General features: G+C 42.7%; 2 protein-coding genes across 61 annotated transcripts in view; one reads left to right on the top strand and one right to left on the bottom strand.

Annotated features, from left to right (window-relative positions):
• The first annotated feature begins 12987 nt into the window (after positions 1–12987).
• LOC126996101 (prisilkin-39-like) overlaps positions 12988–22931 on the top strand; it is a 51642-nt gene continuing 41698 nt past the window's right edge. For 3 of the 11 annotated variants that reach the window (XR_007750950.1, XR_007750949.1, XR_007750951.1), the window contains exons 1-2: positions 18321–18335; positions 19446–19740. The gene's annotated coding sequence lies outside the window, so the exon portion shown is untranslated. Of the gene's footprint in view, positions 13003–13296; positions 13312–14581; positions 14668–18011; positions 18027–18320; positions 18336–19445; positions 19741–20005; positions 20146–22931 lie in introns of those variants that run through there. The other 8 variants (XR_007750954.1, XR_007750955.1, XR_007750963.1 and 5 more) reach the window with 7 other exon arrangements.
• LOC126996100 (uncharacterized) overlaps positions 14926–22931 on the bottom strand; it is a 43558-nt gene continuing 35552 nt past the window's right edge. For all 50 annotated transcript variants that reach the window (XM_050856266.1, XM_050856251.1, XM_050856270.1 and 47 more), the window contains 3 exons: positions 20347–20451; positions 15272–15371; positions 14926–15068 (listed from right to left, as the gene is read on the bottom strand). In XM_050856266.1, the coding sequence (XP_050712223.1) occupies positions 14944–15068; positions 15272–15371; positions 20347–20451 (330 nt within the window). In that variant the 3' untranslated portion in view covers positions 14926–14943. The remainder of the gene's footprint in view (positions 15069–15271; positions 15372–20346; positions 20452–22931) is intronic.

Raw genomic sequence — 22931 nt, 5'->3', positions numbered from 1 at the left:
TCAATAACCTCAACAGTTGATATGAAGAGGTTAAGACGCAGATAGATTTTAAAGACTACAAACTTTCACAAATGAGTCATCGCGTGTATCTTAGCCTCCAAGACATCCCTGAACCTCCCCCCCCACCCTATACCTCCTACCTCTCGCCATGACATCTACAGTCTATCTACATCTACCATTCCCCCCATGCAAACGCCCTCCACGCACGGACTATGCAGAAGCAACATCAAGGGGCTTTTTTTTTTTTATCATTTTGCCCTTGAACTGTTTCGATATATGTAAAAGAAAGTAAGACACCCGCTCACCCAAATTAAAATATCGCCTCTGCCCCGAAAAAAAAAAAAATGCATCCATGGTTGTCTTTGGTGGCTACGGGTTCAAAGAAAGGTTAGGGAAAGGATAATTGGTTGCATACACTCAGCTACACCCATTTGATCACATACACTCAATTTTACAGAAAAGACATGCATACAACAGTTTTATTCATCTCCCTCTTCCTTGTATTCTATTTCTTATTCGTTTTCTCTTTTTTTTTCATGTTCTTTTTGGTTCATTTCACTAACACTCCCATCCTGACGTTACCTAACCCATGTAAGCCATTCACACGCTCTAATCCACCTCCACGCCCACACAAGCCCACACCCACCCACCCACACCTAGCCACACCCACTCACTCATCTAGCCTCCACACACCCACGCAACACCGCCCCCACCCACACCCAACTTAATTTCCTACGTGGCGGTAAAGACTCAAGGCTTTCTATACACTATCAGATCTTTCGTGCCGTTTCAAACCTCAACCGTACGTGCGAGATGGACGTGATGGAGAAACTGACGGAAAAGGACGTTGTTGGGACTTCCTTGGGGCGAATGTCCGACGATTTTTTAAGGTGACAGAAGTGAAGGTGAGCTGAGACTAACAAAATGGTGGAAAAGTTGTGGAGGGTGTGTACACAGGGGTGTTGTCAGGTGGTAGAACGGAAGGAGAAACTAGGCATGATAATACGCCGTGAAACTCTTGCCGGGGGGTTAAAACAGAAGGAGAAACTAGGAATAAGAAAACGCCGTGTAGCTCTTGTAAGGAGTTAAAAAAAAAAGGAGAAACTAGGAATAAGAAATCGCCGTGTAGCTGATGTAGATTTGTGAAAGGAAGGAGAAACTTATCATTACTTTCTTCCTTTATCCCGTATTGCAGTTGTTACATAATGCTTCCAGTAAGACGAAGACGTGGGGTTTCTTGATTTTATTTCCTATACATGTTATTTTTCATCTATTTATAAGAAGTGTAACATCAGTATTTTCTTATCGGACCTTCTCTTAGACTTATTTTCTTAGGACCTTCTCTCAGACTTATTTCCTTCTTTATTTTCTTATCGGACCTTCTCTTAGACTTATTTCCTTCTTTATTTTCTTATCGGACCTTCTCTCAGACTTATTTCCTTCTTTATTTTCTTATCGGCCCTTCTCTCAGACTTATTTCCTTCTTTATTTTCTTATCGGACCTTCTCTTAGACTTATTTCCTTCTTTATTTTCTTATCGGACCTTCTCTTAGACTTATTTCCTTCTTTATTTTCTTATCGGACCTTCTCTTAGACTTATTTCCTTCTTTATTTTCTTATCGGACCTTCTCTTAGACTTATTTCCTTCTTTATTTTCTTAGGACCTTCTCTTAGACTTATTTCTTTCTTTATTTTCATTCAGTCTTGCAGTTGAAAGATCTTGGTCAGCATGCAGTACGTGAGGGGCGTTTCCGTGAGTCGATATCAGTTTTACAAGAGAGACATGCATGCAACAGTTTAATTCTCCTTCCTCTTCCTTGTATTCTATTTCTCATTCTTTTTCTCTTATCTTTTTTTGTCCTTGATCTATTTTGGTTACTTTCTTGCTTGCCTTGTTTCATTCTTTTTGTTTCTTTCATTATTATTATTTTTTTTTCTTGGTCTTTCCTCCTCCTCCTCCTCCTCTCCCCCTCTTGGTTACCTCTCTTTTTCTCTTCATTCACTTTCTTCGGGCCTTGCACACATCTATCTTCTCTTCCTCCATCTATTTATCTATGTTTGTCTATATTTATCTATCTATGTATTTATATATCTATCTTTTTATCTATCTATTTACCTGCCTTCCTTCAATATATTCCTTCTGTATCTTCATTCTGCACCTTCCCCTCCTTCTATATCCTTCAATGTCTTAATTCTATATCCTTCTTTCATATTTTCCTTCTATATCTATCTGCCTTTTATCTACCTATCTACCTGTCTTCCAATGTTACCTGTCCTCCTGTGTTCCTTCCTACGACCTTCTTTACCACATTTTATTATTAGTTTGAGCGGCTCCTTGTCTTACCTCCTCGTTGCCAGTCCTTCCTGGTGATAGAAAAAAGAGTAACGGGAATAGATAAAAAGAAGAACAAGGAAAAAATGGTAGAAGTAGAGTAAACAACAAGATGGTGAAGGAGAAGGAATGTGAGGAGGAAATTAATACGAAGAGAATGAGGAAGAGGAGGAGATGAAGAACGAAGAAGAAGAAGAAGAAGAAGAAGAAGAAGAAGAAGAAGAAGAAGAAAAGGAGGTAGAGGAGGAGGAGAAAAAGAAGAACAAGAAAAAGAAGAAGACGAAGAAGAAGAAGAAGAAGAAGAAAAAGAAGAAGAAGAAAAGGAGGAAGAGGAGGAGGAGGAGAAAAAGAAGAAGAACAAGAAAAAGAAGACGACGACGAAAAAGAAGCAGAAGAAAAATAATAATAATAATAATAATAATAATAATAATAATAATAATAATAATAATAAGAAGAAGAAGAAGAAGAAGAAGAAGAAGAAGGAAGAGAAGAAAAAGTAGAAGAAAAAAAAGACGAAAAGATGAAGAAGAAGAAGAAGAAGAAGAAGAAAAAAAGAAACTATGGTGGTAAGAAGGAAAGAAGAAAAATAATAAGGAAGAAAACATTAAATTCTTACCGTTACATTTCTCTAATAATTTTCTTCCACTAAGATATTACACTTTATTTCCCCCTCCCTCCACGAAGACAAATTTCATCATAATTCCCTCGGGACAGAGTTTATATATTCTCTCAATAAGACAGATACATCATATTTTGTCCATCACTACATGTATATTTGCCTCAATCTCTTTCCTGGTCTGAGTCACACAGTGTATATAACTACTATTTTCCTCATGTGGACACGCCTTGGTTAGATTTATTTAATGCCCTTGTACCGTATGTGTGTGTGTGTGTGTGTGTGTGTGTGTGTGTGTGTGTGTGTGTGTGTGTGAGTGAGTATCAAGACACCTCTCCACGCAAAAATGACTTCTCCTCTGGCCTCACGTTCTCTTCTAATTATCTATTCTATTCTCTATGTTCTATTTTCTTTTGTTGGAGCAAAGTCTAGCGGGCTTCTCTTGTTGTTGTTCTTCTTTAGTGCCCTTGAGTTGCCTTCCTCGCTGTAAAATATAAGCCGCTTGTTCCTCGTTTTAAGAGTGCCCATTCAGTGCCATTCACGCCCAACCCTTCCTCGTCGAAACAAAGGCACACGCGATAAGATCAGTAGTTTAGAGGCAGCGTGTGGTGTGGGCGGAGGAGGGGCGGGGTAGAGGGTTGGGGCGAGGGGTTAAAAGATTTTGGTCAACATGCAAATCGTGACATGTGTTTCCGTGACGTGATATCAATTTTACAAGACGGACAAGCATGCAACAGTTGATTTTTTTTTTCTTTTTCTTCGTCCCTTTATTCTGTTCCTTTTTCGTTTTTTCTCTTAATTTCGTTTACTCTTTTTTATTCTCGTTCTTTTTTTTGGGGGGGCGGGGGGGGGGGGGTATTTCCTGCTTGCCTTTTTCCAGTCCTTTCCTTCTTTCATTGTTTTTGTTTTTGTTGTTGCTGTTGCTATACTTGTTGTTTTTTCTTTTGTTATTTTCGTTTTCTCTTGTTGTTTATTCTCGTTCTTTTTTTTTTTTTGGGGGGGGGGTATTTCCTGCTTGCCTTTCAATTTTTTTCTTTCATTGTTTTTGTTTTTGTTGTTGTTGTTGCTATATTTTTTGTTGTTTACGGTAAAGGAGGCCTCTTAAGGGCAAAATAGATAAATTAAAGCAATAAATGCCTGTTGTTGTTGTTGTTGTTGTTGTTGTTGTTCTTTTCTTCTTCTTCTTCTTCTTCTTCTTCTTCTTCTTCTTCTCATTATTATTATTATTATTATTATTATTATTATTATTATTATTATTATTATTATTATTATTATTTCTCCTTATTCTCATTATATTCCTTCTGCTATTCGTCCTCCTCCTCCTCCTCCTCCTCCTCCTCCTCCTCCTCCTCCTCCTCCTCCTATTCTTTCTCCTTATCGTTACCCACTTCTTCTCTCCACTCCTTTCACACTTATACCTCCTCCTCCTCCTCCTCCTGGGGGCTTCGTGGTGCAGTAGTTAGCACACTCGGCTCAAAACCGAGAGCCGGGGTTCGATTCCCGGGCGGAGTGGAAAAATTTGGGCGGCTTTTCCGATACCCTACGCTCCTGTCCATCCAGCAATGAATGGATACCAGGTATTAATCGGGGGTTGTGTCCCGTCTCCTGGAATCTGTTCCCTTCTCCTATAATTCCTTCCCCTTTTGTCTCTCTCCGGCATATGACCACAGATGTTGCGCCGACTAAACGAAACTTTCCAACTTTTCTTCCTCCTCCTCCTCCTCCTCCTCCTCCTCCTCCTCCTCCTCCCCCCCTTCACAATACCTGCGTGGGTAATGGGCAGGTATGTAACTTTATCTTTTCCCGATCAGCTCCTTTAACGCGGTACCTTGAAGCTTGCCACACCGTAACACACCTGGGTACCCCTGAGCACACCTGCGCCTCGTTTTCCACCTTTACACCTCAGGGCTCGAGATGCCGGAAGACCTGGACTCACGTGATAATTGATATGCGAGAGTTGATGACGTTCCTTCGGTCGTTCATTTTTCCGTCTTTTAACACCTTCGCTACTCTATTTTTTCGTGTTTGTGGTCGTTCTCTTCCTCGACACCTTCACTTTTTTTCTCTAAGCATTACAAACCTCAAATTGCACGTTCGTTCTTTTGTCCTTTCTTCTTCTCCTTCATTTTCTTGTTCCGCGTGATAATGTCTGAAATTGTTACCATGATATTTGTTCTTACCTTCGTTCCCTCTTGCTGTTCTTCCTTGATAGTTTCTTTTTTTTTCTCCTCTGATTTTATTCTTCTTCCTATTCCTCGTGATAAGTGTTGCGTGATAGTGACTGGGCAGGGAAAATCAAGAGGTCAGAGGGCGATACAATGACGTGATTCCCTCTTTTCTGTGCATTTTTTGTTGAATATGTTGTACCGACTTATGTTTCTATCATCACGCTAATTCTTCTGTATTGTTTGTTCTATCTTTTTTACTGTTTATAAGTCCAGATTGACAGAACTTCATTATTAGTATTATTAGTATTAAGATAAATGAAAGGGAATCGACGGAAGAAAAATGTATAGACCCAAACCGAGTCCCTTCGATGAGCAGACATGAATAGGAAAAACAAGAGACAGTGAGAGTAAAGTAAGGAAAAGAATATAAAAGAAGGAGAAGGGGACAAAAATAATAGCTAATGGGTTAACTTATGAGGGTTGACCTTTGCTGTGAACTTAACGATGAAAAATAAACGAGAGTGAAAGTAGAGAAAGGGGAAGAAAAAATAGTAGTTGGTGCAAAAATAATATCTAATGGGTTAACTTATGAGGGTTGACCTTTGCTGTGAACTTAACAATGAAAAATAAAAGACAGTGAGAGTAGAGAAAGGAGAATAAAAGAGTCGGTTGTGCAAAAACAGTATCGAATGAGTTAACTTATGAGGGTTGACCTTTGCTGTGAACTTAACAATGAAAAATAAAAGACAGTGAGAGTAGAGAAAGGAGGAGAAAAAAATAGTAGTTGGTGAAAAAATAATATCTAATGGGTTAACTTATGAGGGTTGACCTTTGCTGTGAACTTAACAATGAAAGATAAAAGACAGAGTAGAGAAAGCGGGAGAATAAAATAATAGCTGGTGAAAAAATAATATCTAATGAGTTAACTTATGAGGGTTGACCTTTGCTGTGAACTTAGCGATGAAAAAATAAGACAGGGGAAGTAGAGAAAGGGGAAGAAAAAATAGTACCAAGGTAGTGCAAAAACAATATCTAATGAGTTAACAGGCGGGGGTTCGGTTTCCTCTTCCGATTCTCTATTCCAGATGATGACGCATGATATGTTAGACAGATAGACCCAGACAAGACAGACAGACTTTTCATTTCCCTCGTATAGCAGGTGGTACAAAAACAATATATGATGAGTTAAGAGGCGGGCGTTCGCTTTCCTATTCCGATTTTCTATTCCAGATTCATGACGGACAGACCCAGAGTAGGCGGTGCAAAAACAGTATCTAGTGAGTTAACAGGCAGACAGACCTTTCATATCCTTCGTATAGTAGGTAGTGCAAAAAACAATATATTTGATGAGTTAACAGGCGGGCGTTCGCTGTCCTCTTCCGATTCTCTATTCCTGATGATGTTAGACAGACAGACCCAGACAAGACAGACAGACCTTTCTTTCCTTTCGCATTGCCCTCGCCCAACACCTTTATTCTTCCTCATTATGCTCACAATGACACCTCGTTCTATCCTTTTCCTTAGTCCTTATTTTTTTATTCCACTTTTCGCCACCGTCACGTCGGAGCACTCTGATCTTGTTTGTGTTTTCCTCATTCACTCAAGGCAAACTTCACCTCGTTTCTAGTGAGTTTTTCCGTAAGTCCTGTTCCACCATGCTCCACTTTCCCCTCACTAATAATTAATGTTCATCTTTTTAGTGGCCATGAAAGTAAATGAGACTGCTGTTTGAGTATGTACATGTTTGAAGACTCATCATCTTGCTCTTAATGCGTTGCCAGTGTTCTCCAAGTCTTGTGTCATTTTTTCCTTTCTTCATGTGACAAGCACTAATTTCTCCGTCGCATGCCTCGTCATGTTCGTGTCATTTAAAGTTGATCACACGGTCGTTTCTTTGACATTGATTCCAAAATTCGTGGGCCTGTATTTCTTTGTTGTCATTTAACTTTGTCTCCCGTAGTTTCAATTCACATCGTTTCCAAAATTCATCCGTCTGTAACTGTTCATTGTATTGTCATATGGCTTTTCTACGCGTTTTCTTTTATTTCCTAATGTGGTGAGATAATTTGATTGTTTATCGATTTGAAACCCATATCAGCTTATACTCAGTGCGTTGATCACCATCAGAGAAAGCAGCACAAGGGCACAAAAAAAAGGGGGGAGATAAAAATAAGTCTGCCGGCTCCGCTCTTGCAGATAATGTATAATAAAATGAACACTTGCTCTTTTATTTTTTTGTAGTGACAGAGACGATTTGCTTTACCTCCATTATCGTAACACTGAAAGTTTAATTTAAAAATGTACATATTTATTCTTCTAACAATTTCAAGTATCTAGTTCCCATACTCTGAGTAAAGCTCCTTCAGTGGGTACAGTTTTTGTGTCTGATGCTAATAGAAGTTTACGAATACCTCTGTTAGTGGGTACAGTTTTTTGTGTCTGATGATAAAAGAAGTTTACAAAAAGTTGCACTCAGTAATTGCATACTTAGAATGTAAATACCAAACAGTAAAGTAAATACTTATCTCTGATGGGTTAACTTTTTGTGGTCGAAGCTAAAAAAGGTAAAAGGAAAGGTGGAATTATGGACTTAGTGTTCCATGACAGCCGTGGAGGTCAGAGAGACTTTATTAACTACAAGAAACATCTAAAAATTTCCTACTCACTTGTAAGGTGTGATGACTTTCTCCCGACGTTGTGTGGGTGTGCCTCCCCGTCCGTGTGTGTCTGTCTCTGTTTGTTTGTTTGTCTATCGTTTTGGTCTGTTTCTTTGCTTGTTACTTTATGTGTGTGTTGTTGCTTTTCTATTTATTTATTTATTGATTCCTTTACACAATTTTATTTATAGTGGCTGCCGTGATATATGACTCTTGTTTGGCCCATGCTGCCCCCCGGTGCTCCTCTTGACTGACTGAAGATCTGGGCAGCATGTGGGTGATCTTCCGCCACTCGGCGATGGTTTGAAAAATCAGCGTGTTGTGGTGGGACTCGACCATAGGTCCACGGACTCACCACGCCAGCACGCTAACCACTCGGCCACCTCTGAGTCGTCACACACGTCTTTTATTTATTTATTAATATATATGTATATTATATGTATATATATATATATATATATATATATATATATATATATATATATATATATATATATATATATATTTTTTTTTTTTACGTTGTTGCCTATTGCGCCGGTAGGCATCTTCCCGGTGGGGCCTGATGGTCGGCCCAAGGCTTCTTCCAGGTGGGGCCTGATGGCCGGCCCAGCCCGTTCTGGCGCAGGCGAGTGTTTATAGTGGCGCCATCCTGCATTGGCTCATGCTGCCCCCCGGAACTCGTTCTTGATTCGCTTGGACGGCTTCCTCTAGAGTCCGGGTTGATGGGTGGTCTTCAGGACAGCATGGGGGTAGTTTTAAGCCACTCGGCGGTGACTGAAAAATCCGAGTGGTAGCGTGGGGATTCGAACCCGCGTCGTCCATCGCGCGGTGAATGTGGGCCCAGTACGCTACCAGTTCGGCCAGCCTACCAATATATATATCTATATATATATATATATATATATATATAGATATATATATAGATATATATATATATATATATATATATATATATATATATATATATATATATATATATATTGTGTGGGTGTGTGTGTGTGTGTGTGTGTGAGAGAGAGAGAGAGAGAGAGAGAGAGAGAGAGAGAGAGAGAGAGAGTTTATTTTCTGCCTGTTTTCTTGTTCCTCATTCTAATTGTCTTTGATTTATTTGTTTGTTTGTGAGTCCGCCTACTTTTGTTCTTATTTGCTTTTTGTAGTCTATTATCTCTCGTTCTCTCCCTCTCCCTCTTCCTCCTTCTCTCCCTCTCCCTCTCCGCCTCGCTGCCTGTGGTCAGTGGAGGCGGACGTCACCTCGAAGCAAATCATTCGCGTCTTCCTCGAGTCCCGCGGGTCAGGGGCGTGAGCATGCGGGTGCGGGGCGAGGGTGGGGGGCGGGGGGTGGAGGGTAAGGGACACTGGGCTCGTGTTCAGACCGGGAAATAATTTAGCCGCAATAACATAATTCCACCAGAAACAACCCAGACACGGCGGCGTAATAGACTGAAGGCAATGGAGGGCGAGTTTTGGTTTCCTCGCCTCCTTGTGTATACTTTTCCTCCGTCCAAGGTTTTGATACGCAAGCGCTGGGCCATTTATCAAAATAAAGGCGTTAATAATAATAATATTAATAATAATAGTGATGATAATAATAATAATAATAATAATAATAATAATAATAATAATAATAATAATAATAATAATAATAATAATGGTGGTAATTTTACTAATGATAATCGTAATAATGATAAAAATAGTTTTGGAAATTACTATTATAATTGCTATTGTTATTTCTTCACCATCAGTATCGGAATCAGCTCAAGAAAGAAAAGGTCGCCAGGTGGTGCTTTTGTAAATGAAAACAGAATGGAGTGGCCGAATGTTTGTAGCTTGGGAAAAATTACGATAACGTCTTCAGTTTTTGAAAGATTAGGATGCTGTCTTTAGTTTTGATAAGATTAGGAAGATAAAGTCGTTAGTTTTGAAAAGATTAGGATTGCGTCTTTAGTTGTAGAAAGACTAAGATAATGTTCTTATTTTTAGAAAGGTAAGGATAACGCCTTTCTTTAAAACACACATATACTTTGGCATTATTAACTATTGTGTTTTAAGTAGAATGATTTGTGTTATTCTTTCATTATCATTATAATAGTATTGTAATAATAGTAATAATAATAATAATAATAATAATAATAATAATAATAATAATAATAATAATAATAATAATAGTAATAATAATAATAATGATAATAATAATAATAATAATAATAATAATAATAATAATAATAATAATAATTATAATAGTATACAAATCATAATCCGTCAGTTTTTAAAGAGTAGTTAATTATGACTAAAAGTAACAAGGAATGGGATCATAACTTAATCCACATAATTTGATCGCGAGAAATACGACAGACCTGATGACTTCATACTCTTAATCAAACAACAAAATTAAGAAGCCTGTATCCTGCGCGATATGTAAAGCTCCAAATTGAGTGTATATTCAGTAGTTGGCGGCGCAGTGAACCGGGCTGATTATTTTATCGATGCAAGGCGCGGCGCAGTGAACCGGGCTGATTATTTTATCGATGCAAGGCGCGGCGCAGCGGGAAGTCGTCAGGGAGGGCAGTGTGGCCAAGGCGTGGGTGGTTCTCCGTTCCCGGCTGAGCTTACTGAGTGTGTCGCGGTTCCTGTTTGCGAGCGTCGGGAGGTCCAGGGTTGTAAGTGGTCATCGTCATAGGTGATGTGAGCAGATCATAGAATGGCCTGTTTTTGACATTTGAGCTAATATCGTTGGGTGAGTTTGGCAGCATAAAAAAAAAGTTTATGTAGTTGTAATCTCTGGACCAGCCTTTCTTCGTCTGTATTTCACCTTGCCTACGACTCGACCTCTTTAAAGAAATAAGTAAAAAGACATTTCTCCATCTGAAATTCACCTCTCTTGTAGCATTTGAACAATGATTTTTTTACAGGAGCAGCAGTAATGTTTTTTTTTTTTCCTTGCTTCCGTTACTGTAAAAAAAAAACCATTTGATGTCCCAAGCGTCCTGAGTCTGGCCAGCATCAACAGTTGTTAGGAGGCTGATCCACGACTCCGGCGACGCACGTGTTTTTTGTGGGGGAATTGAGTTGAACAAGTTTTTTTTATGTGTGTGATCCCGCTCGACAACATACTTGGAGTGAGAGAGGGAGGCGGGGGGGGTCTTTGATTTTGACCTCTTTAAGTAATATGCTGATTCATTGTCCACAAAAAAGTCGTCACTTTTGTTGCGGCAAAATCTGGTGGAAAAACTGGGTCGATTAGTTATGTGTGTGTGTGTAATTCACCACCACCGCCTGATCACGTGTTGGATTCGTAATCGCCAGCAGGTACCCTCCCGACATAAGCAAACAAATGCTCTTTATCGTTGATCTATGGGTACTGCCAAGACCTCACACACCACACACCCCATCCCCTTGCTCAAGAGGGGACAGTAACCACTCCTAGTCAACGGAAAGAATCCGGCCTGAGCGGACTCGAACCACCGCCCTGTCAGGCCGTGAACCCTGGCAGAGCAGTGCATTGTGTGTGTGTGTGTGTGTGTGTGTGTGTGTGTGTGTGTGTGTGTGTGTGTTATATTCCGATGCATGTTGTTTTATATGTACCACACACACACACACACACACACACACACACACACACACACACACACACACATTCCTTGGGGTTCAATGAGGTAGACAAGTGACAAGATCAAATCCACAATTCGTCGTTCCCTCTTAATTTTCTCCTCTTACCGTATCCATCTACTCGTCCTCCGTCTCCTCCCCTTGCTCATCCCTCCTTCCTTCTCCAGCTCCTTTTCCTCCTCCTCGTCCTCCTCTTCACCTTCACCTAATTAGTAGCATAGAATGCCTGATTGAGCTAGTTCACCTTTTTGTCTCCTGTGTAACTTGATTCCTTGTAAAAAGGTGAGCAAAGAAGAGAAGGAGGAGGAGGAGGAGGAGGGGGAGGAGGAAGAGGAAGAGGAGTAGAAGAGGAGGAAGAGTTGAAGAAGATGGAAGAAGAGGAGGGTGACAAATTGAAACTAATGTAGAGAAAGGGAGAAATATTCAACGCTTTAACCAACTCATTTCCAGCTCCTCCCTCGCCTTCCCTTCTTGTGTGTAAAAATTAGCTTGAGTGTTGCCTCGAGTCCCGGGAAGGTTGTGCAAGAGAGAACGGAAGGGAGGTTGGGGAGGGGAGGACAAGGAAGCGAGGGGAGGCGTAAGGAAACTCAGGCAACTTTCCAATTCTTTCTCATTCTTGTAGTTTTTTAAATTTATTTCAAGCGAAAAATATCTTATATTTTTGTGTCCTGATTCTCCCTTTGTTTTCGTTGTCTTCCTCATATCCTCCTTCTCGCAAGTTCTCTTTTTTTCCGATTTTTCTCTCTCAGAGAGAGAGAGAGAGAGAGAGAGAGAGAGAGAGAATTTGTCAGGCGTGCTTTTATTTATTTTTGCCTATTTAATGCTGTTCTGTCTGAAGTGTGGAGTCAAGGGGTTAAAAATTATCACCGTTCAAAAAAAGTATAGTCAGTTAATTCTCCGGTGTGTCAGTCACCGATCGGGGAAACTTCTTTTTTTTTGTATCGATCCATTCTCCTTTATTTCGTTGTTTTATTGATTCTAAACGAGGTTAGTTTACTTCTTTTTTATCCATCCGCACCCTGCTATCATTTCTTATCTGTGTGTTATCCGTAAAGGTGTTACAATCATCACAAAGTTGCCTCTTCGTCACACACTATACCTGTACCTATTCACCAGGGGTTCCATTATTTAACCCCTTACCTGTTTTCCACGCCTCCCTTCATTCATTACCCTAAATGATCATTCACATGTCTGACTCGGCTCTCACCCGTACTGTAAAAAGTATTAATATATTTGTATGTCGTAAATTATGTAGAGAGGTAAAAAAAAATTGAAAAAAAGGTCAGAAAAGGGCATTCAACCTGTCCTAATCTAAGGCCTAATACAATGGGCATGATTTTAGGATCTGCTTGGTCGCTCTTTGTCTCCCCATAACCCCGCACTGTAGGGTAATAGAGTTCCTGTGACAGGAAAGACCAACTTACCAGTCCTAGGGTCATTTACCCCAGGTTGGGAATCCCCACTATACACTAAGATCACTACAGCCTTTCCTTCTCTTCCAACACCCTCACTTCTGGTGTGGTAGCGATGGTCCAAAACTTACCGGGTCATCACAGTAAGATCACTACCTCTCCTCACCCCCTTCCCTGTCACTCCCTTCTTTCACTCCAGCTTCTGGTACTGGTAAGCAACTAGGATGTGTTGTGTTGATTGTCCCAAACTTAGACATCACACCAAGACCACTACATCCTCCCATTCGCTGCCTACAACCTCGCTTCTACGTGTGGGTTTGCAAAGGGCGTGGCCACTGCAGAAGAGCCTCCACTTTCTCCCGTCTGTATTCGCCTCCGTCCTTGCACACTTTATTTTTCATCACGGTTCAGCCAGAAGAGGAAGTGTGTTAGCAGAGAAAGGGAAACACACTTCTTCACTTCTCTCCGCCCACTTCCTTTACATTATTGAGTGTAGCAAGTATAGGGAGTGGGATGCTAGGTAAGGCACTTCATTTCTCCCCTTCTCCCTTCCTCTCTCTTCCTCTCCCTTTGTTTGGGAATAGGTCCTTTTCCCCTCGCAGTGTTATGTGGTACTGTATCCTCTTCTTGCACACTCCTTTTCCTCTTTATATTTCCATTGTCACGATGTTCTTCTGTTCACGATACACACTATCTCTCTCTTCGTTCCTTAGTCCCACTCCTTAAAATATTTTATTGGTCCTTTTTTCTCTTTTATTGATCTCGGTCCTTTTCATTTCACGCTTCTCTCATTTCCTTTATTTTCCTTCTTTTTCTTTCTACTCATTCATCTTTCTCTTTCCTCCTCCTCCTGTATGCTTCTGTTTGCCTTTCCTTTCGCTTTTCTCTCTCCTCCTCCTCCTTTTCCTTTCTTCTTCCTTCATTATTCTGTGTCGTTGTTTCTCTTTTCTTCTTCTCCATTCTGTTCTCTGCTTCTCCTTCTCGCCTTTCTGCTTCCCACCTTTCATCTTCCTTCTTATTGCTATGTATACCTAATTATTCCTTTCTCTGTGTTATGTTGTACATATTTTATTTTATTTTATTTTCTTCCTTGCAGTTTCATCTATTTTTATCTAACATATCTTTTGTTTTAGAGACAATCATACATTCTCTGTTTTATCGTTGTTTTTGTCTTCTGTTTTTTCTCTCAGAGTAGTCAGGTTCCTCCTTCTTCCTCAGGCATTTCTTAGACCGGATTCATATTTTATTTTGTCATCTCACGCTAACCTGTTCTTTCCGATTAATAATGAATTGTTTAATTGTTTTCCATTTATTTATTTTACTATTTGCCTGTTGTACTATTTTTCTGTTTTTCTATTTGCCTATTTTACTACGTAGCTCTTTTACTATATAGCTTTTTTACTATGTAGCTGTTTTACTATGTAGCTTTTTTACTATCTACGTCTTTTACTATGTAGCGGTCTTTGTATGTAGCTGTTTTACTTTGTGGCTGATTTACTATACCTAAAAACTGAAAGGAAATAGTCATTCTACATTTGACTCATATCTGCTCCATTCTCAATGAGCTCTTCTGTTTTTTGTTTTCAACGGTCCAGCTTTCTCCTTTGTTTTCGTTCTGTACAACTTGAAGAATCCGCTGGGAGGATGGCTGATGTACCTGAGAATGACTCTCCTGAACAAGTGGGAGGAGGGGGGGAGCTGTCAGCAACACGTAACTGGCCATGGCGCCTCCTCTCCCTCCGGAAAAGCCGGAGCCAAGCTGGGAGAAAACTGTCGGGCGACCCTGGCCTCACGCGGCGCGGTATATAAGCGGCCCGGCGGCGGGAGTCAGTACAGTCGAAGCTGGTCTCTCCACCTGGTCGACATGAAGATCGCGGTGAGTGTGGCTGCCTTCAGCTGTGCTCCCACAGGCAGCTTGTCGCTATCTTTACGTCCTTGCTCCATCCAGGCAGCAGCTGGTGCCCGGGCGTGAGAGCCGTAGTTACCAGAGCGTCGGGAGTCTACATTTGTTGCTGCTAGAGTTTATTGCTAAGTTGAATATTTTTCTCCTTGGAGGTGCCTCCCGCAGCCCCGCCGTAGGGCTGTCAGGTCGAGGGGAGCGGCGTGCCTCTGGACGGAACTGATTCTTACTTTTCTTCCTCACAGGCTGTAGCTACCGTCCTGGTGGGCTTCTGCCTTCTGGCAGTGAGCGCCGAACCCGTGGCTGAGGCTGAGCCCGGATTCGTATACGGACACAGCAGCTACTACCGCCCCAGCTATGGCTATGGCGGTCATTACCTCGGCAAGAGGAGCGCTGAGCCCGAAGCTGAGGCTGAGCCCGGATTCGGATACGGACACAGCAGCTACTACCGCCCCAGCTATGGCCATGGCGGTCATTACATCGGCAAGAGGAGCGCTGAGCCGAAGCTGAGGCTGAGCCTGGATTCGGATACGGACACAGCAGCTACTACCGCCCCAGCTATGGCTATGGCGGTCATTACATCGGCAAGAGGAGCGCTGAGCGAGGCTGAGGCTGAGCCCGGATTCGGATACGGACACAGCAGCTACTACCGCCCCAGCTATGGCTATGGCGGTCATTACCTCGGCAAGAGGAGCGCTGAGCCCGAAGCTGAGGCTGAGCCCGGATTCGGATACGGATACAACACCCACTACTACCGCCCCAGCTCTGGCCAGGGCGGTCAGTACGTCGGCAAGAGGAGCGCTGAGCGCTGAGGCTGAGCCTGGATTCGGATACGGAAACACCACTACTACCGCCCCAGCTATGGCCATGGCGGTCATTACATCGGCAAGAGGAGCGCTGAGCCCGAGGCTGAGGCTGAGCCTGGATTCGGATACGGATACAACACCCACTACTACCGCCCCAGCTATGGCCATGGCGGTCATTACATCGGCAAGAGGAGTGCTGAGCCCGGATTCGGATACAGACACAACAGCTACTACCGCCCCAGCTATGGCTATGGGTACGGACGGTAATGCTACAGCCCTTTCGACTGTCTTACGAACGTTCACGAATACTCTAAAATAAAGAGCGGCTCTTTAAAGATTTGTTTTCCTTCCTACAGTAAGAAGTAGTTAGCAACGGCTTGTTGCCTCGTTTTCTTTCCATATATTAAAATCTGGAATGAGGAACGCCACCAGGGATGAAATGAAAGAAATATTATGCTAATTTAGACTTTTGCTATGATTTCGTTTTTAAAAACATATTTATAAAAGCTACTGACACTATAGAAAATATAGCATGGGAGGCGGAGGCTGGGTGGTTATCGTGCGGGCCTCTCATTCACCGCGTTGTGGACGGTCCGGGTTCGAATCCGTAGCTACCAACATTAATTTTATAATCACCGGCGAGAGGCCTAAGACTACCCACATGCTGGCCTGAAGACCACCCCTCAACCCGGACTTTAGAGGCACCGTCCCAGTGATTCAAGGATGAGTTTTGGGGACAGCATGAGACAAGAAAGATGGCGCCACTATAAACACTTGCCTGCGCCATGACGGGCTTGGGCTGACCACCATCGCCCTGAAGAAAGTCTACCGGCGACTATGACTTAAAAAAAAAGTACAGTCCAGTCTTGATCTTACACACACACACACACACACACACACACACACACACACACACACACACACACACACACACACACACACACACACACACACAGTCCTTCTGGTTCAATTAGGTAAGTAAACAAGTCAAAGGATCAAACCCACAAATCGTCTTGAGAGGAAAAATTACGCTCACTTTCCCTCTTAATTTTCTCCTCTTATCGTATCCATCTCCTCGTCCTCCTCCTCCTCCCCTTCCTAATCCCTCCTTCTTTCTCCAGCTCCTTTTCCTCCTCCTCCTCCTCCTCCTCCTCCTCCTCCTCCTCCATTACCTCCTCCATTACCTTCTCCTCATTCTCGTCCTCCTCCTCCTCTTCTTCCTACTCCTCCTCCTCTTCTCCTTACTAGTAGCACAAATTACCTGATTGAGCAAGTTCACCTTTTTGTGTTCTGTGTAACTTGATTATTTGTGAACAGGTGAGCAAAGAAGAGGAAAAGGAGGAAGAGGTGGAGGAGGAGGAGGAGAAGTAAGAGGAGGAGGGATGAAAAGAAAAATGAATGGATGAATAAAATCCGCTGATAAAAAAGAAAGTACGGAGAAGAAAATGAGAGTTCATTATTATCGCTAGAGAGAGAGAGAGAGAGAGAGAGAGAGAGAGAGAGAGAGAGAGAGAGAGAGAGAGAGAGAGAGAGAGAGAGAGAATTATAATGTCAGGCGTGCTTTTATTTATTTTTTATTAATATTTAATTGCTGTTCTGAAGTGTGGCGAGTCAAGGGTTAAATTATCAAACCGTTCAAAAAATCAGTATAGTCAGTTAATTCTCCGGTGTGTCAGTCACCGATCGGCCGCTTCATTATTGCCATATCGCTTTGTTTCTCGATTTTCATTTTATTTTTTTGTAATTCCCACTTTTCTTGACTTTGTTTCTTCCGTCTTTATTTTCCCTGAATGATTCCGATATCTGAATGTTTGTTTTGTTAAGATTGTGAGGAGAAGAATAGAAGTGCTAGAAGGGGAGGAGGAGGAGGAGCTGAAGAAGAAGGAAGTGGAGGAGGAGGAAAAGGATGATGAGGAGGAAAAGGAAAAGGAAGAGGAAAAAGAGTAGAAGAGGTAGGAGGAGGAGTTGAAGAAGAAGCAAGAAGAGGAGGGTGACAAATGTAAACTGTTGTAGAGAAAGAGAGAAAAATAACGCTTTAACCAACTCATTTTTCAGAGGTGGGCGCGGTACTGAAAAATCAGAAGTGAGGTTGCGGTTGTGTGGTACTTTTTCCGGAGTAGTGCGGTTGCGGTAGTGCGGTCCCATTCCTTTTCTTTCCCAGTGCGGTACGCGATGTGCGGTTCTGCAGAATGGTAAATATCATTCGAAAAAAAAAGGCATAAAAGGGCATTCAACCTGTCCTAATCTAAGGCCTAATACAATGGGCATTTTTTTAGGATTTTCTTGGTCGCTCTCTGTTTCCCCATATCCCCACAGGAAAGATGAAGTTATCCGTCCTGGGGTCATTACCCCAGGTTGGGAATCCCCACTATACACCAAGATCACTACAGCCTTTCCTTCTCTTCCAACACCCTCACTTCTGGTGTGGTAGCGATGGTCCAAAACTTACCGGGTCATCACAGTAAGATCACTACCTCTCCTCACCCCCTTCCCTGTCACTCCCTTCTTTCACTCCAGCTTCTGGTACTGGTAAGCAACTAGGATGTGTTGTGTTGATTGTCCCAAACTTAGACATCACACCAAGACCACTACATCCTCCCATTCGCTGCCTACAACCTCGCTTCTACGTGTGGGTTTGCAAAGGGCGTGGCCACTGCAGAAGAGCCTCCACTTTCTCCCGTCTGTATTCGCCTCCGTCCTTGCACACTTTATTTTTCATCACGGTTCAGCCAGAAGAGGAAGTGTGTTAGCAGAGAAAGGGAAACACACTTCTTCACTTCTCTCCGCCCACTTCCTTTACATTATTGAGTATAGCAAGTATAGGGAGTGGGATGCTAGGTAAGGCACAGTATTATGGGGAAGAGGATAACACACTTCATTTCTCCCCTTCTCCCTTCCTCTCTCTTCCTCTCCCTTTGTTTGGGAATAGGTCCTTTTCCCCTCGCAGTGTTATGTGGTACTGTATCCTCTTCTTGCACACTCCTTTTCCTCTTTATATTTCCATTGTCATGATGTTCTTCTGTTCACGCTACACACTATCTCTCTCTTCGTTCCTTAGTCCCACTCCTTAAAATATTTTATTGGTCCTTTTTTCTCTTTTATTGATCTCGGTCCTTTTCATTTCACGCTTCTCTCATTTCCTTTATTTTCCTTCTTTTTCTTTCTACTCATTCATCTTTCTCTTTCCTCCTCCTCCTGTATGCTTCTGTTTGCCTTTCCTTTCGCTTTTCTCTCCTCCTCCCTCTTCCTTTTCCTTTCTTCTCTTCCTTCATTATTCTGTGTCGTTGTTTCTCTTTTCTTCTTATTCTCCATTCTTTTCTCTGCTTCTCCTTCTCGCCTTTCTGCTTCCCACCTTTCATCTTCCTTCTTATTGCTATGTATACCTAATTATTCCTTTCTCTGTGTTATGTTGTACATATTTTATTTTATTTTATTTTCTTCCTTGCAGTTTCATCTATTTTTATCTAACATATCTTTTGTTTTAGAGACAATCATACATTCTCTGTTTTATCGTTGTTTTTGTCTTTTGTTTTTTTCTCTCAGAGTAGTCAGGTTCCTCCTTCTTCCTCAGGCATTTCTTAGACCGGATTCATATTTTATTTTGTCATCTCACGCTAACCTGTTCTTTCCGATTAATAATGAATTGTTTAATTGTTTTCCATTTATTTATTTTACTATTTGCCTGTTGTACTATTTTTCTGTTTTTCTATTTGCCTATTTTACTACGTAGCTCTTTTACTATATAGCTTTTTTACTATGTAGCTGTTTTACTATGTAGCTTTTTTACTATCTACGTCTTTTACTATGTAGCGGTCTTTGTATGTAGCTGTTTTACTTTGTGGCTGATTTACTATACCTAAAAACTGAAAGGAAATAGTCATTCTACATTTGACTCATATCTGCTCCATTCTCAATGAGCTCTTCTGTTTTTTGTTTTCAACGGTCCAGCTTTCTCCTTTGTTTTCGTTCTGTACAACTTGAAGAAGCCGCTGGGAGGATGGCTGATGTACCTGAGAAGGACTCTCCTGAACAAGTGGGAGGGAGGGGGGCAAGGGAAGCTGTCAGCAACACGTAACTGGCAATGGCGCCTCTGCCTCCTCCCTCCGGAAAAACCGGTGAGCCAAGCTGGGGAGAAAACTGTCGGGCGACCCTGGCGTCACGCGGCGCGGTATATAAGCGGCCCGGCGGTGGGAGTCAGTACAGTCGAAGCTGGTCTCTCCACCTGGTCGACATGAAGATCGCGGTGAGTGTGGCTGCCTTCAGCTGTGCTCCCACAGGCAGCTTGTCGCTATCTTTACGTCCTTGCTCCATCCAGGCAGCAGCTGGTGCCCGGGCGTGAGCCGTAGTTACCAGAGCGTCGGGTCTACATTTGTTGCTGCTAGAGTTTATTGCTAAGTTGAATCTTTTTCTCCTTGGAGGTGCCTCCCGCAGCCCCGCCGTAGGGCTGTTAGGTCGAGGGGAGCTGCGTGCCTCTGGACGTGACTTATTCTTCCTTTTCTTCCTCGCAGGCTGTAGCTACCGTCCTGGTGGGCTTCTGCCTTCTGGCAGTGAGCGCCGAACCCGTGGCTGAGGCTGAGCCCGGATTCAGATACGGACACAGCAGCTACTACCGCCCCAGCTATGGCTATGGCGGTCATTACATCGGCAAGAGGAGCGCTGAGCCCGAAGCTGAGGCTGAGACCGGATTCGGATACGGATACGGACACGGCAGCTACTACCGCCCCAGCTATGGCTATGGCGGTCATTACATCGGCAAGAGGGCGCTGAGCCCGAGGCTGAGGCTGAGCCCGGATTCGGATACGGACACAGCAGCTACTACCGCCCCAGCTATGGCCATGGCGGTCATTACATCGGCAAGAGGAGCGCTGAGCCCGAAGCTGAGGCTGAGCCTGGATTCGGATACGGATACAACACCCACTACTACCGCCCCAGCTATGGCCATGGCGGTCATTACCTCGGCAAGAGGAGCGCTGAGCCGAGGCTGAGGCTGAGCCTGGATTCGGATACGGATACAACACCCACTACTACCGCCCCAGCTATGGCCATGGCGGTCATTACATCGGCAAGAGGAGCGCTGAGCCCGAAGCTGAGGCTGAGCCTGGATTCGGATACGGACACAACAGGTACTACCGCCCCAGCTATGGCCATGGCGGTCATTACATCGGCAAGAGGAGTGCTGAGCCCGGATTCGGATACAGACACAACAGCTACTACCGCCCCAGCTATGGCTATGGGTACGGACGGTAATGCTACAGCCCTTTCGACTGTCTTACGAACGTTCACGAATACTCTAAAATAAAGAGCGGCTCTTTAAAGATTTGTTTTCCTTCCTACAGTAAGAAGTAGTTAGCAACGGCTTGTTGCCTCGTTTTCTTTCCATATATTAAAATCTGGAATGAGGAACGCCACCAGGGATGAAATGAAAGAAATATTATGCTAATTTAGACTTTTGCTATGATTTCGTTTTTAAAACATATTTATAAAAGCTACTGACACTATAGAAAATATAGCATGGGAGGCGGAGGCTGGGTGGTTATCGTGCGGGCCTCTCATTCACCGCGTTGTGGACGGTCCGGGTTCGAATCCGTAGCTACCAACATTAATTTTATAATCACCGGCGAGAGGCCTAAGACTACCCACATGCTGGCCTGAAGACCACCCATCAACCCGGACTGGACTTTAGAGGAACCGTCCAAGTGATTCAAGGATGAGCTCCGGGGACAGCATGAGCAAAGAAAGATGGCGCCACTATAAACACTTGCCTGCGCCATGACGGGCTTGGGCTGACCACCATCGCCCTGAAGAAAGTCTACCGGCGATGATGACTTAAAAAAGTACACACACAGTCTTGATCACACACACACACACACACACACACACACACACACACACACACACACACACACACACACACACACACACACAGTCCTTCTGGTTCAATTAGGTAAGTAAACAAGTCAAAGGATCAAACCCACAAATCGTCTTGAGAGGAAAAATTACGCTCACTTTCCCTCTTAATTTTCTCCTCTTATCGTATCCATCTCCTCGTCCTCCTCCTCCTCCTCCTCCTCCCCTTCCTAATCCCTCCTTCTTTCTCCAGCTCCTTTTCCTCCTCCTCCTCCTCCTCCTCCTCCTCCTCCTCCTCCTCCATTACCTCCTCCATTACCTTCTCCTCATTCTCGTCCTCCTCCTCCTCTTCTTCCTCCTCCTCCTCCTCTTCTCCTTACTAGTAGCACAAATTACCTGATTGAGCAAGTTCACCTTTTTGTGTTCTGTGTAACTTGATTATTTGTGAACAGGTGAGCAAAGAAGAGGAAAAGGAGGAAGAGGAGGAGGAGGAGGAGGAATAGGAGGAGGAGGAGAAGTAAGAGGAGGAGGGATGAAAAGAAAAATGAATGGATGAATAAAATCCGATGATAAAAAAGAAAGTACGGAGAAGAAAATGAGAGTTCATTATTATCGTTAGAGAGAGAGAGAGAGAGAGAGAGAGAGAGAGAGAGAGAGAGAGAGAGAGAGAGAGAGATTTACATAGATTTACATAGAAAATCAGACCACACAGACCCCATGGTCCAGACTTGGTGGTCTGTCCTTAAACCTAAGTGATTTTACATTAATCAGAAGACTACAAAACGTTGCATTTCTACTCTAGTTGATATTAAGTTGAAGGAAGTGACGGTCGAGCTTATTTTTGAAGGAGTCAATCGTGTTACACTGGACCACTGACGGTGGAAGCTTATTCCATTCTCGCACTACAACGTTGGTGAAGAAAAATTTGGTGCAGTCTGAATTTACTTGTCTACATCTGAGTTTTACGCCATTGTTCCTCGTGCGCAAAGTGTCATCGATCATAAACAATGTTGATCTGTCTACATTCGTGAAACCATTAAGTATTTTAAAACATTCGATCAGTTTTCCTCGGAGGCGACGTTTCTCAAGAGAGAACATGTTAAGGGTAGAAAGCCTTTCTTCGTAGGATTTGTTGCGCAAGGAAGGGATAATTTTCGTTGCCCGACGCTGAACACCTTCTAATTTAGCAATATCCTTTGCATGGTGGGGAGACCAAAACTGTACCGCATATTCCAAGTGGGGTCTGACTAAACTGTTGTAGAGCGAGAGAGAGAGAGAGAGAGAGAGAGAGAGAGAGAATTATAATGTCAGGCGTGCTTTTATTTATTTTTTATTAATATTTAATTGCTGTTCTGAAGTGTGGCGAGTCAAGGGTTAAATTAACAAACCGTTCAAAAAATCAGTATAGTCAGTTAATTCTCCGGTGTGTCAGTCACCGATCGGCCGCTTCATTATTGCCATATCGCTTTGTTTCTCGATTTTCATTTTATTTTTTTGTAATTCCCACTTTTCTTGGCTTTGTTTCTTCCGTCTTTATTTTCCCTGAATGATTCCGATATCTGAATGTTTGTTTTGTTTAGAGTGTGA

This window comes from Eriocheir sinensis, chromosome 9 (assembly GCF_024679095.1).
Source record: "Eriocheir sinensis breed Jianghai 21 chromosome 9, ASM2467909v1, whole genome shotgun sequence".
Taxonomy (NCBI): domain Eukaryota; kingdom Metazoa; phylum Arthropoda; class Malacostraca; order Decapoda; family Varunidae; genus Eriocheir; species Eriocheir sinensis.
Note: the sequence above shows the minus strand (reverse complement) of the source record. Positions and strands in the feature narration are given on the sequence as shown.